General features: G+C 41.3%; 1 protein-coding gene across 2 annotated transcripts in view; it reads left to right on the top strand.

Annotated features, from left to right (window-relative positions):
* Positions 1 to 2,878: 2,878 nt before the first annotated feature.
* The window catches only part of dnajc17 (DnaJ (Hsp40) homolog, subfamily C, member 17), a 32,843-nt gene continuing 20,698 nt past the window's right edge, over positions 2,879 to 15,023 (top strand). For both annotated transcript variants that reach the window (XM_041954039.1, XM_041954038.1), the window contains exons 1-8: positions 2,879 to 3,052; positions 8,791 to 8,860; positions 10,436 to 10,494; positions 10,589 to 10,676; positions 11,052 to 11,128; positions 11,827 to 11,947; positions 12,729 to 12,778; positions 14,851 to 14,928. In XM_041954039.1, the coding sequence (XP_041809973.1) occupies positions 2,972 to 3,052; positions 8,791 to 8,860; positions 10,436 to 10,494; positions 10,589 to 10,676; positions 11,052 to 11,128; positions 11,827 to 11,947; positions 12,729 to 12,778; positions 14,851 to 14,928 (624 nt within the window). In that variant the 5' untranslated portion in view covers positions 2,879 to 2,971. The remainder of the gene's footprint in view (positions 3,053 to 8,790; positions 8,861 to 10,435; positions 10,495 to 10,588; positions 10,677 to 11,051; positions 11,129 to 11,826; positions 11,948 to 12,728; positions 12,779 to 14,850; positions 14,929 to 15,023) is intronic.

The following is a 15,023-nucleotide window of genomic DNA, read 5'->3' as shown; positions in this document are numbered from 1 at the left end:
GGTATGCACAATGCGTATTGCAATTTGAAAATGTGAACATTTGGCCTTTGCCGTTTTCACAGGAGGCAAGTCTGAAACTGTGAATACAGTCAACACAAAAAATACAGAGATTGCGGTTACAACAAGAATTCAGAGAAGATAAAATAATTAAGATGAGAGTGGAAAGTTCTGGTTTGGCTATGATCGTATGGGCTAGCTAGGCTAACCGGACATTGTCTTACAGCGTACATTTAAGAGGAAACAATGTCTCGCTCGTGAAATAACAGCGTACCTTCTTGTCCAACAAGTACAGCGTAGTAATTATTGAGGTAAACAAAAAATGAGTCCACGAAGTAAATAAAATAATTAACTAAATACCATCGAAACTAGGATTGGAGATTGGGAACGTTGCGTTAGCAACACATTAGCTTTGAAACAGCTACTATGGCTAAGTTAGCACCAAACTGATCACAAAGGCAAATCATTTAACATCTCAAATTACACACAAATACACAAAATAGCTATTATAAGGAGTACCTTCAGAAAATGTTTCAAGCAGGGTATTTGGATAGTTATGTTCACCCACATAAAAGATACCTGTCTATATTTGCTTCATGGTCGTATAATACTAACTGTAACAATGTCAGTTAAACTGCAACTGTAACTGAGGGGTTACCACTGGCAACGGAACATTCAACTGAAAATAACTGTTGGCGGAATAACGTATACCAAAACAGATTCAAGCTAACCAAACATTTTCTCTTTCACTGTCACATTCAAAACGGTCGGCGTTTTATTTTGAAGGCAGAACTGCCTCATTTCTGGTCTTAATGTGCCTGAAGCCGTTAGTGATGCTGAAAGCAGCCAATTGTTCGAGCCCACCTCCCACACTCCCCATCCCATCAGCCGGACCTGACCTCCGGCGGACAGTCCCTGCTGGAGGTAAATTAACCTGGCTCCCCCGACTCTCCAACTCAGTCGATGCTTCTTGATAGTGGCTAAAAGTCGCCTGTGTCAGTAACATAATTTATTACGCTTTTGAGTTAATGCGGATTTATCTGATAATTGGAGACACAATGTCCAGTCTTCAAGGTGTCTGCCTGCCCTGGGGAGTCTTGCGGGGCATTACGACATGCGACTACAGTTTTGGGGCATACGGCTTTTGGTCTTCTGTGATCCAGATCACTAGTCTTCCTTTCTCTCGGTGTAATGGAGTGGAAACTGGGGTTTCTGTCAGAAAGACCACAGAGACATCAGCAGCATGGCTCTTCAAGTGAAGAATATGCAGAGTGGCTGCCTTTCCATGCCATTGTAATAAAAATAATGGTTGCACATGACACCACTTTGTTTAAACTGAGCTGATAAAAGCTGTTGAGCAAATAGCGTGTACTCTCATGAATAGTCCATAACTCTCTTGCTGGGCTAGTTGAACAGGATCATGAAGCCCATCCACTGGAATCAAGCTCCTAAAGTCAACATTATTGTAAAGTTTCATTCATTGTCGGCCTCTATAAAGGTGAGTCTTGTGTCAGTGAGTGTGGGATTTACTTCTACCATGTTTGCCTTAGGTATCCTGGAAAGAAACAAAGGTCATTACAAGTGACATGATGTGCTGAACACAACTAAACTCCATAGGAGGCAGAAACACAGCTCTTCAGGATGAACATCCCGAGACAAGACAATTATTTTGGACACTCTGGGGTTGCAGAGTGATTATGACATTCCTGAACAGTTTTCAATAATAACATGCAGCTCTTCAATAAGCTTTAATATACTAGATTTTAGAAAAGGACAACTGCTCTAAGACATGTAAGGACATGTTCCTGATCTGCATCACTGTGGATCCCACTGCCCACAGGAAGCGCTGCAATAATGGATTATCATAGTTTAAAAAAAAAAAAAAAAAAGCTGTTATCACCAAACTGCAGGCAGACCCATATCCTGAAAACAAAAACAACAATTCATCTCTATTTTGGAAATGTCATTTTGGTTATTGAATAAAAATGATTTCTACACAAATACTGTAAACTTTCTCTCAAAGACCCTTATGTGAGACACCAGATGTTCATGTGCTTTTGGCCTTGACTGTTCAGCTGCTTGTTCGCCTCTGCTGTGTAGTGATAACAGTGGCTCTGATCAGAACAGCTGTTTCTTTCATATTTTGTTTGTGATGCTTTCTCCAAAAGAATTCTTCATCCTACTGGTGTCCGTCAGGTGTCCATGGATCCCAATTTGGACACCACTGGCCTGTGGTTTTGAAAATAGCTTAGAAAATTCACAATTTTTAAACTTTTATAACCACAACTGGTCTCGGGTGAAAATGTCCCTACCTGTTTACATTCTACGATTAAGGTGTCATCAGGCTTAATTAAGTGAAGGGGAAGACTTAAGGCAGATCTAGAATAAAGACACGTGATGTGATTATAAATACTGAAAAGAGGTTGAGGTAGTTTTCAGAGTGTTGCTGTTACATCATTTGTCCACCAGAGAGCAGGATGCACTCGTAACAACAATATCATGCATCTGACCAGATAAGTTTGTTTTTCAATAAAATATCACAACTTATTAAAATACAGATTTTAGGAAGTCATGGTAAATATGCCAGAGAGAAAACATACTGTAATGCCAGTTCACACCTAAAATAAATTTGAAGTTGAAACAAACAAATTGCTAATTTATGACTCGTTAGCAGTCCTCAAAGGCATCACGAAGATGTTAAAAACGAGTCGAAAAGGTAAGATTTTAAAAAGCCGGTCAGTGCTACCACTTAAACTCTTTCTATGTGTGCCCCAAAGCGGCCAAGAGAAAAGCAGAACAAAAACTACATTTCCCAGGTTGCAGTGTACGTTCTAGTTGAAAGGTCAAAGACGACGTCAAACTCATGCTGCCTCAAGCTGCAATAACAACAAACAGTTGAGTTAGCCGAACGTTAACGTTGCGTTTACATTTGTTATTTTTCCTGTGTTGGTACTGTAGCTCGTTGTTGGTAGACATGTCCGGGAAAGCCAAGGATATCCTACAGTTAGACCTGTATGGTTTACTCGGGATTGAAAGCACTGCTACAACGAAAGAGGTGTGTAAATTAGGCTAACGTCAATTTAACTGTAATGCTAGTTAGTCAGAAAAACAGCCGTTACTGATAAATTAGCTGCTCTTGCTGGTAGGCGCACGGCAGTCTTGAGAAAGTTCTTTTGATAGACAGTTTATCCGAATGTTAGCTAGTTAACATACATGTTAAATAAGATATAAATAGCTTGCTACCAAAGTATGGAGCTTGTAGAAGTGTGTGTGTGTGTGTGTGTGTGTGTGTGTGTGTGTGTGTGCGAGTTTGTATCGTGTGTGCATAGTAAAGTAGCACAAGGACTAATTTTTCGTTAAGAGAAATGCCAGGTAAGTAAAGAGAGGACTCAATTGTAACGTTCAGTGAGGTTGTTGGTAGCAACAGTCAGACAAACCTGCTAATGACTGAATCGCAAAGGTGTGATGCACCGAAAAGGTCACTAGGTGTCGACGTTGCATCAGTCATGTCATCAGCATCGCTATGTGTGAATGTAAACACAGGATTTGCAACACGATTATTTTAACCATAATTTTTTCTGCCAGTTATTTTCTCGATTGATGGTTTGGTTTATGAAAAGTAAAAAAAAAAGAAAAATATTCTGCAGAGCCCAGGGAGACATCATCAGATTTCATATTTTGCAAAGACATTCAACTTGCAATAATGTAAAACAGATCAGGAGCAGCAGTTGATCAGTGGATAAGCTAGAGGTGTGGGATGGTTGCCATTTTATTTTAAAGGATGGCTTAAAACAGTTGACCCGTTATCATGATAATGGCAAGGAATTCTTCTGTTGATCAACAAATTGATGAATCGACTAATTGTTTCAGATCCAAATTCCAAATCATGTGAATGAGAAATGAATTTATGGATTGAGTCTGCCAACTCAACAAATGTTCTTTATCTAAAACGAAACCAACATAACTGATCTCATATAAATATAATGGGATCACATCTAATGAGGCCTGGAATTTTTGGGGCTGCAGAAAATGCTGTAATACTATGGCCAGTCTGTTGTAAAAGTTCACATGTGTCGGCACACCTCTTTGTACAGACAGTACATTTTGCACAAAAGTTATTTTATTCCTACATGGATTTTAAACCAACTCTCAGAAGATCTTTCTTATTCATTTCCCAGTCAGGAGCAGTTCTCCATGATCCAGCCTTTTCCCTATGACCACCCCTCCTCACTGTTTCATCTAGAATCCATAGGCCCAAAGGGAAATTAAAATCACTGCCAAAACAAGGGAAGAAGTTAATTTCTTAATTGGCTTTCAAAGCTCTATCCTCCCCAGAGGATTATCCTGGAGGAAGTTAGTGGTTGTGGCTTGGGTAGAATTAAGACTCTGAGATGCAGAAGGCTGGTTCTGTGAGGTCTGTTGATGGTCGAGAGAGATAGTGAGGGGTATGTGTGTGTGTGTGTGCGTGTGCGTGTTTGTGTGCGTGTGTGTGTGTAGCTCATTGAGTCTGGAGGGGCTCAAAAATTAATCAAGTGTGTGAAAAGAGATGTCATCAGATGGGCTACTTATCCCAGTTGTTTGGCGTGCTGCTCAACCACCACTATCAGGTATGCTGTTTATCACAGAGAGAGAGGAAGAAGCTCATCCAAGAGCCTGTTTATGTGAGCTTAGCCACAGCTTGTAAAGCACTGTCTTGACGTAGGGGATTTGCGTTGTGTATCTCCTCCGGTTTCTAGCATCTCTTTCTGTTATCACTGATGTTGACCTTCTTCTTAGCGTGGCGCTTTGATAAATGCTGGGAAAAATGGCATGTCAGGGTCTATGATATAATGCTTATGGATGACTGGGGTTTGCGTTAACCTTGCAGTGCTGAGGGAGGATGTTGCTGAAGGCTCGCCAGGATTTAAAGAGTTATGCTCATGCATATCAGCAGGGCTTGTGTAATAATCACCTAAGTGTGTGTTTTACCTACCACAGATTGCTTGGTGAAGCAATGTCAACAGCCAAGACCACACAACATTTCTTGTGGTTTATTCAGCTACTTAAATTGTAGTGTACCTAGCGTGTTGCTGTGTATTCACTAACAACATGCCTGGAGGATTTACTTCCAGGCAGAGCTATCAGGAAGAGATGATGGCATTACACTAAAACAGCACATTGTAGGCTCATTCCTGTCAACGATGAACAACTTATTCGAGTGTCTGTTTTGTAAGGGAAGGTAGATTTAGATTGTTATGTGGCGCAGGTCTGAAAACATCAGACACTGTTGCCCGGGCAATATAATTTAAATGAAAGCTTGAATAGGAAATTTGTGAGTTTGCTTGCTAATTGCTAACAGAATTTTGTAAAATGATAACAAAATGATCAACTTGATACCACTCCATCAAAAGTTGACAAAGGATAATTAATGACCAGTTTGACTGGAAGTTTGATCAGGTTCACAAGTGCATGGAAAGTCAATCCCAGTGTCTTGCTGTTTCTCCTCATTGCATCCCCTTTTTTCTTTTATTTCTCCTTTTATTTCTCCTTTTCCTTTTTTATTTCTCTGTGTGTTTATGTCCTCCTTGTCCCTCTCCTTCCTTCTCCCTGTTGTACCTTTCATTATTTTCCTTCAGCTGAAACTGTCCCGTAAATAGCAGAGCATTTTCATCAAAGAGGATGGGCCAATGGCAGATCAGGCAGCTAATCAGCTGCACAGGCCATGGGCCCTACCCGGACTGTGCTGTGGCTGCACCAGGGCCAGTTTGTCAACTATAATCGGCACCAAAGACCGGTGTAATGAAGACAAGATGTGGGCTTGTAGTTAAGACTGTGGCAGACTGGGATAAGGGAGCCATAGAGAGTCTTGTTTTTTGCCAGGCACTAACCATTAGGCTACTGTTGGCCTGCTTCTGCAAGATTGGAGTCTTTCCTTGATTTCTTGGTTCCTCCTTCCACGACTGACACATGGGAAATCATTGAGATTTCTACAATTCAGATTGTCTCATAAATGAGACAAGGAAAATGTGATAATCGAGAACAATTTGAACTGGAAGTGATAGAAGATGAGGCAGCATTAAAAACCAACATTTTTGCTCATCTGTAAGCATGAGGGACAGCAGCTGGTTTTAGGCCAGGAGTTCTTATGGTTTAGTCTCTCACATGGTCTTACTCATAATTGATTCAAGAGCCAATCTTAAAAGGTCATGGTGAAGTGCACAAAGATAATTGCGTCAGTAATTGACTGGATTAGTCCTGTAAGAAGATGCCACTCTATTTGAGAGCTCTTATCCACACATGTGCTAACTTCTTCAAAAGTTGGCCTGCTTTGCCTTTTAGTTTGTAAGACCAAGGAGCTCCAGGGTCTTCCAGCATCAATTAAGGCTTGCGTGTTACAGCATTGATGGGAGTAATCATGTATTATTTAACAAAACAGCACTGGAGGCGCAGTAGAGAGAAGGTATCATGAAGGATGCTAGAGAGAGTGAAAAGGAAAAGACAGGAGGAGGAGGAGAGAAAAACACAAGAGACAGGGAGTTTTGATAATGAACTGAAATACAGAGAAGTATGTGTGTTGCCTATATCTTTAATTGAGCTCAGTAAGACAAAGATGATGACGTGCAACATGGCTGCTGTTCAGCAGAACAGCATCGATGATGACAGGTTGTACTTGTCAAACGGCAGATGTTTACAGCAGATGTGGAGACATGTTTATCTTGTCAGCTGGCTGCAGGTGATGAAGAACATGACAAATAGAGTGAGTGCGAACTGAGGACATGGTCGGAGCTCTTAAAGAACCATAGAAGTGTTTTTAGACCCCAGTATTTCAAATCACACATACTTAACTCCACAGCTGGGAATCGTGTTGCGTTTTTTTTTTTTTTTTTTTTTTAATCTTTATGTATTTTTCTACTATTCCAAGAATCCATTGGTTGAAATGAACAATTTCTGCATGGTTGTCACTGCCTACCATAATGGCTTTTCTTGCCTTTTGCTTCATTTTGATCCCAGAGAGGAACACTTAATTAATCTGTGTACTTGCCCTCTATACGGATGAATGACAGTAAATTTGAACTTGAGCTTGAGTTTTCACTTCCTTACAGACAGAATTGGACAAAGCTATGATAGTGAGCACAGAGAAAAGGAAAGGAAAAAACAGGCAGAAGGAGGCTGAAAAGGACAACGAGAAGACTTAGGCCAACAGTAAGCATAGTATGTGTTTGGCGCCAGTCCACAGCTGTGTGTCATTCTTGATCTGTAGACTCTGTGCCAAGCAGCCTGACTAAATATCTCTTAATGAAGTCTAGTCTCTTGTAGCCCCCTCAGTGAACCAAGTTCTCATTTACTCTTGGAACTATAATGAAAAAAAAAATCTGATAGAAAGGGATGGTAAAAGGAATTGTGACATTTAGGAGCTGTCTGAGCCACGATAATCTCCAGAGGGCCCATTCGAGGCTTGTTACTTTCTTATGATTGTGTGGTGGCTTAGATCTTGTACCTTGGACAATCGGCATCCAGCCTAATGTGTCCAAGTTGACTGTCATGGAGCCTCATTGGAATTGCTGTGTAAAAGGCTCGGACACTGATCAATTACAACACTCTGCTCAGTTCCCTCAGAGTTCAGTTATGTTTTCCCCCCAGTAAAGTCAGCTCTGTATGTTTTGGCATGTATTCGAGAGATAGAATTGTGCAAAACAACACACAAGGAAACACTGCATATGCCAGAGGACAAGGCTTCCAATGCAAACGTTTCCCAGACATGAAGAAAGGAGCTCCCAGAATCTGTGGCCCGTAGCATACTGGCAGGAGACCCATTTGTGCAAAGGGGGGTATGTGAAAACATGCAGAACGTTGGCATGGCTGATAAAGACTAGTGAGAAAGTGAATATCAGTGTGTCTCTGTGTGTCTCTCTCTGTGTGTGTTTGGATTTAATCTTGGATGTATGGGGGATGTATGTGCCAAATCCTTTGCATGCAATGCATATGTGTGAGTGCAGAAAGCTTCAGTGCTGCACTCTACAGCCCCCTCTGGTGTCCAAGGAAAGTTTTCCTGCTTCCCTTCATACTCCAGAGGAGCGTAGATCTAATGAAAACCACCTTGTCATTAACTGGTCCCTAGAAGGACCAACGAATGGTTAACATTCCAAGCAGTGACCCAGAGTTAAAAAATCAGCTATAACTAAAACCTCATATGACATTACAATACTCCAAAGTATTGTTTAGTTTTTCCACTTTGGCTCTCTGAACCCCCCAGAAGTTTTGGCTACCAGCCTAAGATATTAATGGCAGCCCTCTCAGATTTGTTATAGACAATGGCACTCTGTTTGTGTATGTTATTGTAACATTTTTTTTTTAAGTTTGAATAAAGATGGACTAATACTAGGCTGCAGCTCAGGCCACATTTATCTTGCAAACTGGCAATTCGCCTGAGAATAGTTTTAAATTCTTGTGCGGGTAATTCACTGTGCAGTAAGTGCTGTAGTGGTTAGATTCTGTTAACAACACGTCAAAAGGACACAAAGCAGAGGATCAGCTCAGGTGTTGATTTGATCCAACCAGTACAGTTCTTGATTTTTATTTAAATGCAGACCATATTTCACCCCTGTGCCATTATTTGAATAGGACCATCATTTTTATTCAGACTTTGGCTTTCTGGGCCAAGGACTACAGGACAAACATAATTGGTTCTGAGAGAAAGAATTTAACTTTCACATGGACAAAATTTATGCTTAAGTGGATGATTTGTTCTCTTTGTGTCCTAATCAACATTTTCCACTGTACATAACTCTAGGGTTTCTTCTGTTTTTCTCCTAGATCAAGAAAGCTTATCGACAGAAAGCCTTGACATGTCATCCAGACAAGAACCCAGACAACCCAAAAGCAGGTGAGTGAGAGCCAGTTAATGTGTTTATCTGTGTTTGTTTCTCTTCACTTTCTCTCCACTCTGAGCCACAGACCTCTGTAGAGCTGGAACAAGATTTATTATTTGTTTATGCAATTTCTTCATTGTTTCCTGAAGAATCATCATCTGACCGAGTGGCTATCAAGCTTCAAGACCAAAAATGAATACTCTAGAGTAGCACTCTCAGCAAGTTATACCCTGCCAGACTAGTCAGAGCACTCTGTAAGAAGTCTAACCCGCGCCTGTCTCTCCCGCTGGCTTGATAGCCAGACAGGACCAGCCAAACGCCACCAGCACCGCCATCACCGCCGATGTTTCCACACTCTGTCCCTCCTTGGTTTTATAAGTCCCTCCGCGGCCTGTTGCCAGCTGGCATGTCAATAATTAGACCAGGACATCTCAATGTAGCTTTTTGTCAAGACAGGGGGAAAAAAAAGGCACCTTGGACAAAAGACTGGTCATGAGGCATGTTTTCAAGTGAGGTTTGTGTGGTTGCTGGATGGTTCAGACAATTCCTGATTATGTCAGGGAGAAAAAAAGGGAAATTGGTGGGGCTGGGGGGTTGAGAGGGATAATACAAAAGCAGGGGGTCGGTTTCCCAGAAATGGAAAAGAAGTGGTTTGGAGGGCCTCAACACTTGAACCCGCACATGGACAGACTCGGTCTCTATCGCACGAGAGCGAAGCAAGTCTTGGGACTCGCTGCCCCTCAGGGGAAAGTTGTATGCATGTAAGAGGTGACTTAAGGGTCATGATTTCTCACTGAATGAAGACACCCCCCACTATTCCCTCATTTTCTTCAGCCCCCCGTGTTGTGACACTCTGAGCTGCCTAGTGGGCATGGCAGGTCTCCCCCAGTTGGATTTCATTCCAGCCCATTATATGCGTGTAGGTAACCTGACCGCCTCTGCTGGCAGCATGATCTCCACAGCCTCCTGTTAGTGCGGGCTGCCAGTCCCCACAGGGAGTAATAGTATCGGTCTGTTAGGCCTCTCATAAGTGAATGATTAAGCCTGGTTAGTATAGTGCAGTGGTGTGGCGGTCGTATGATGGGGAGTGGGATTGTGGTCTCCCTGTGTACATTTGTGTGTGCGTGTTAGATGACAACTGGGGAGGTGCAGTCTTGCGTGGTAGTGGTGGTTGCGGCAGCAGCCCCTCGAGGTGCCCTAATGGTATATAGATGCAGAGGCCAAGGGTTTGTGAGGGAATGCACGGCTGTGTCATTGGAGGAAACTGGTTTCATGAGACTTAAGGCATCTTTTAAAGCATAAAATGTCTCAGTTTGTCTCAGCCTCATGTCCCAGCTTCAAGATATCATGCTGAGCTCATAATATCTCTTTTGGCATCACGCACCTATAGACATTCACTCTCTTCACGCCAAGTTCCAAATGTTATATCTTTGCGAAATTGTAGCCGTATTTTTCTTTTTAAAGCTACACATGTAAAAAATTATTTCCTGAAGCAAAAATATAAAAAAACGTTAAGTGAAAAAGTGTTTCTGTGTTTATTCAGTAGCAGAATTTTCAATTTTCTCACTTCTCTTGTCCCTTTCTTCTAGTGGAGCTCTTTCACCAGTTGTCCCAGGCACTTGAGGTTCTAACTGATGCTGCTGCCAAGGTAAAACCACTAAGGCCTCCAAACCTTTCATAATAGTGCTGATATAGACACACACAGAGACAAAGCTCATTCTGGTGTCTAATACTGTTTTCAGGCTGCCTATGATAAGATTTGTGCTGCCAAGAAACAAGCAGAAGAAAGAAACCGGAAACTAGATGACAAGAGGAAGAAGATTAAGCTCGGTGAGTCACTCTGCCATTGTCAAAGCTTTTCAAGGCTCTGGATATACTATACTATTTAAATGTAAATACATTTATGTAAATATGTTTTCATTGTTGATCGATATTCCAGCACTTACACATGGGCTGAGTTTTTTTTTAAGTGCTAAGGACATCTGAGTGGATTGTCCAGCATGAAATAAAATAAGAGCAGCTGTTGGAAAGTAATCAATTTATTTAGAATGGTTTTGTCTGCTTCATTGTGCAAAAGAGATTCAGTATGAGTACATAAAGGAGATAAAGACTATGTGTGTGTGTGTGTGTGTGTGTGTGTGTGTGTGTGTGTGTGTGTGTGTGTGTGTGTGTGTGTGTGTGTGTGTGTGTGTGTGTGTGTTACAGACTTGGAGGCCAGAGAACGACATGCTGAAGCCCAGAGCCAGGAGGAGGTGCAGATTACTAGAACACTTGAAGAAGAGGTAAGGAAATTTATCGAAACCATATGAGCGATGACACTGCATCAAACATTTAACTGGAAAAAGATGTAGAAAATTAAAAATAAAAATATCTGTAAACTACAGACCTCAGTTGTGTATTGGGAACAAGGTATTCCTGCATATCCAGGAAACTTTGAAGCATATCCAGGTGCTTTTATTCTGTTTTTCGTCAAATATTCCCTTCTGATCGAGTTGAAATCTTCCAAAGACTTGGGTCAGGAACAAAGGCCCTATCTGAGAGAGGCTTTTTTTTTCACTGCCATATCATAATTATCAGTAAACCCATTAGGAGATGTTGCATGACTTGATACACTTTGTTCAGAAAGCCAGTGATAAATAAAAATGGTGTGCGTGCCTACACAGTGAGTCATGGCATGTGCTCAATGTGCTTAATGCACGTAAATACGTGGCCATGTGCCTTGGGGGGAGAAGCGGACCAGTAGGTGGCACTGTTCCATTTTCTGTCTCATCCTGAGGTGTTATTGCCTTAACTGTGGAAAGAAGGTGGCCCACAAACTGTACTGGAAATGCAGCAAAGCAGAGAGGGTGTCTTAGAGTGTAAGAGCTGCACAGGTGGTGAATTACATCAATGCTTAAGAAAGAGTAAAAATTTGTGATTTCTCAAAACCAGTATGTCTGTTTGTGCACATTATTGTATCGTATGTGTCGGTTTCCACCAGATCGCCCGTTTGAGAGAGGAGGGATCCAGGCAGCTTGAGGAGGAACAGAGGCTCATCAGAGAGCAGATCCAGAGAGAGAGAGAAACACAGCAGCAGCAAATGGGAGGATGCACTCAGAGATGTATGTCCACTTCCAAGATTTAGCCTAGTCCAGTCTGCACCAGTCCAATACAGTACAGTACAATACAGTCCTGTTCTGCCTGAATGAATCCACTTTGAGTCCTTTTACCCCCCTGAGTTTCCCAACCGTCACACTGTCTGTCCAACCACAGCAGTCAAAAGGCACCCTGTGGTTCACCAAATACTATTCATGTTAAAAACAAAAACAATAACTGAATGTATATTTGAAGCTATGCTTTGCTTTAAAATACTTTGAAGAGGTCTATTTTAGTTTCTTGGCAGTAAGAAAACTTGGCAAGGAACACCACGCACACACATCGTTGTCCATCCAACTTTTAACCTCTCGATAATATGTTTGCATTAAATCCTCTGCGTCTGTATTCTGGAGACATGAAGAAATTAAGTGTCTTGTAAAAGAAGACCATGGAAGTGTGGGTATTTAAGGGAAGTACTGATTCTTGGCCCTACACTAGACCCTTTTTTGTGGCTGGACAATTACTCGTGCATAGTCAGCACGTCTTTTGAGTCTCTTCCATTTGCACGCAGTCAGGCCTCCCCAGCCCTCCCCTGGATCAACACTCTGTCTGTTACATCTCTAGAGGCACTCAGTGGATCAACAGGCTCATGCATTCACCTCGTGACAGTCGATTTAAAATGGTTTAAAATGTCCATCTTCATGAGTCCCTTGACTGCTATCTGTGCAATATATCTCAACAAAACAATTGTTTCTTTGTCTTTTTTCTTAACTGTCTCATTTCTCTCCTCATGTTTTTTTTTCTCAGACTCGGGAGTGGGGAGATGTTCCAAGAACAATGTGACCCCCAAACTGAAGGTTAGGCTTTCAACTATGGGGTTTTGAGACAGTGGATGAGACTGGGAAGAGAGGTCAGGATGATTATTCTTGGAGAGTAACACAGGAAGATTGAAAAGAGGAGGAGGAGGGGAGGTCGCCCAGCATATTCAGAAGGAACTGCTCCATTTGAGTGAAAGTGCAGGCAGAACCTCAGTGGGAATTTTGATAGAACTTTAAACATTTGTAATTCATTATTTGGAGACCACATACGCAGCCTCAGCACTGAGCGCACAGGCTTTTCTAACGCCCATTCCTCCAGAGTAGGCCCGACGTTGTCAAGAGACCTGTAACTATGCCAAGAGAGGCTTATTTTATTTCCTCCTGGAAACGGCATAGCCTGCACATATTAACGGACACTGGGGATGTTAGCTAATGTGTTTAGACATTAAATCTGGTTTTAGAATTTGATAGCCATCTAGTGCAACAGTGTATTTCACGACATTTGTGTATTCAGTTAGAAAAACAAACAGCAGCCGTAAGACTGACAGTATCAGGGGTCCTGTTCAAGGACATGGGAACTTTACTTCACTGATCTATCTTAAAGGCTGTTGGTTGTGTCTGCTGTTAAAGCTGTTTCTTTTTATCTTTTGTATCAATTTTTTTATTATTAATGTCTTTTCTTTTGTTGTCGCTGGACTCAGATCAAGAACATTGTTTTTTAAGTTTTTGCTGTCTAGTTAAAGTAACATATTTTTAACCTTGTTCAAAATAATCCTGGTATTGATTAAAACCTGATTTTTAGATTCAACAAATCTCTGGGACTATCAAATATGTATTGTTCAGCAAAATTAACAACTGCATTGATGGGTTGGAAACTATTCCAGTTAATTTGACGTCAATCATTCCTTTAAACAAATCTCAGCGATGTTAGACATTATGACAGCTTTTTGAAATTTTGTAATTTTCAAGGTAAGAGAACATCAAAATCAGAAAGAGCCACTTGGTTTGGTTCCACTAACATCTTTCCTATCTGTATGTTTATTGAAACTTGAAGCAGAACTATGCAATTTGTCCGTGTTGTGGTCTAAAACCGTTGACATCATGCAAAAAACATCTAAATCGAAGATTAATGTGTAAGAAGGTTATCAGTGGGTGCAGGGGACTGCTCTTGGAAGGAGAATGTACATTTTCAAACGTAATTGTTGGTAAAGAGGCTATGTAGACATGGAAATTCCCAGAAATCCTGTTCCTCTGACAGTGAGCAGAATGCTGGAGCTGAATCAACACTTCGTGCTTGCCATTTATAATACTACTTTAAGCAGTTACTGTGAAATTGGCTGGACTTTTTACATGGATTTGAAAAGTTGCACAATATATTTTAGGAGTGCAGAAACACAAATCATTTAGTGACTGGACTCCTTGCAAGAAAGACAATATGATAGATTATCTTGTCTTTTGTGGAAGCTGTTCATTGGAGCCATTCAGCTCTAATGCAGAAAAAAGTTGTACTGTAATGCTGTTCTCAGACAGCATTTAGGCAGTGCAATATGGCAAGTATCAAGAGTTAAGTAAAGACACAGAAACATTGTTACACAAGCAAATAATTTTAACCTCAGTTCAAACAAAAATGCAACACATACCAGAGGAGGACTTCCTCTCTTTCTGCTCATGACAGAGTACCTTGGGCATCGACCTGCTTTGCATTACTTACTCATTATGGTGTCTGGTGTTGTGCTTTATTCTGTTAAGCTATAGTTAAGCAGGTGAGTCACCAAGTATTTTGGGATCCAGGGCTCAATGTGTTAATTTTCACCCTGTTTAGCTGTCACACTCCCTATGAATGGAAATTGACTGCAGGTCTCACAGGTGGTTCTGTGGTGATCTTCCAAAAGCTTAGCAATCTAATTTCTCCTGTAGCTCCACTCTGTCCTGATGGTTATGGTAATCTGTGTGTCATCAGAGCCAAGCCTGCCTGGCGTGCTTTGTCTCCTGGTCAGCTGAGTTTAATCAATTGTGCTCTACTGATTAGACGTTATCGTGCACTTCCTTAATTCTTGAAAGCCCTCATGACTAATGTAGGCCTCTCCTCTCTGTCTTCTTTCTCATTCCAGTTGAAATGGAAGTCAAAAAAAGACGATGGGACGAATGGAGGCTACTCTGAGGATATTCTTGTCAGACTTCTACAAAAGGTGCACATCCTGAAAATCAAATAAGTAAATAGTAATAAAAGCAAAACACTCAACTCGGCTTGCCTTTAGGACTCCTGTTTTTCAGGATAGAGTTA

The sequence above is a fragment of the Chelmon rostratus genome, chromosome 15 (assembly GCF_017976325.1).
Source record: "Chelmon rostratus isolate fCheRos1 chromosome 15, fCheRos1.pri, whole genome shotgun sequence".
Taxonomy (NCBI): Eukaryota; Metazoa; Chordata; class Actinopteri; order Chaetodontiformes; family Chaetodontidae; genus Chelmon; species Chelmon rostratus.
This window is presented reverse-complemented; position numbering and strand designations above follow the sequence as displayed.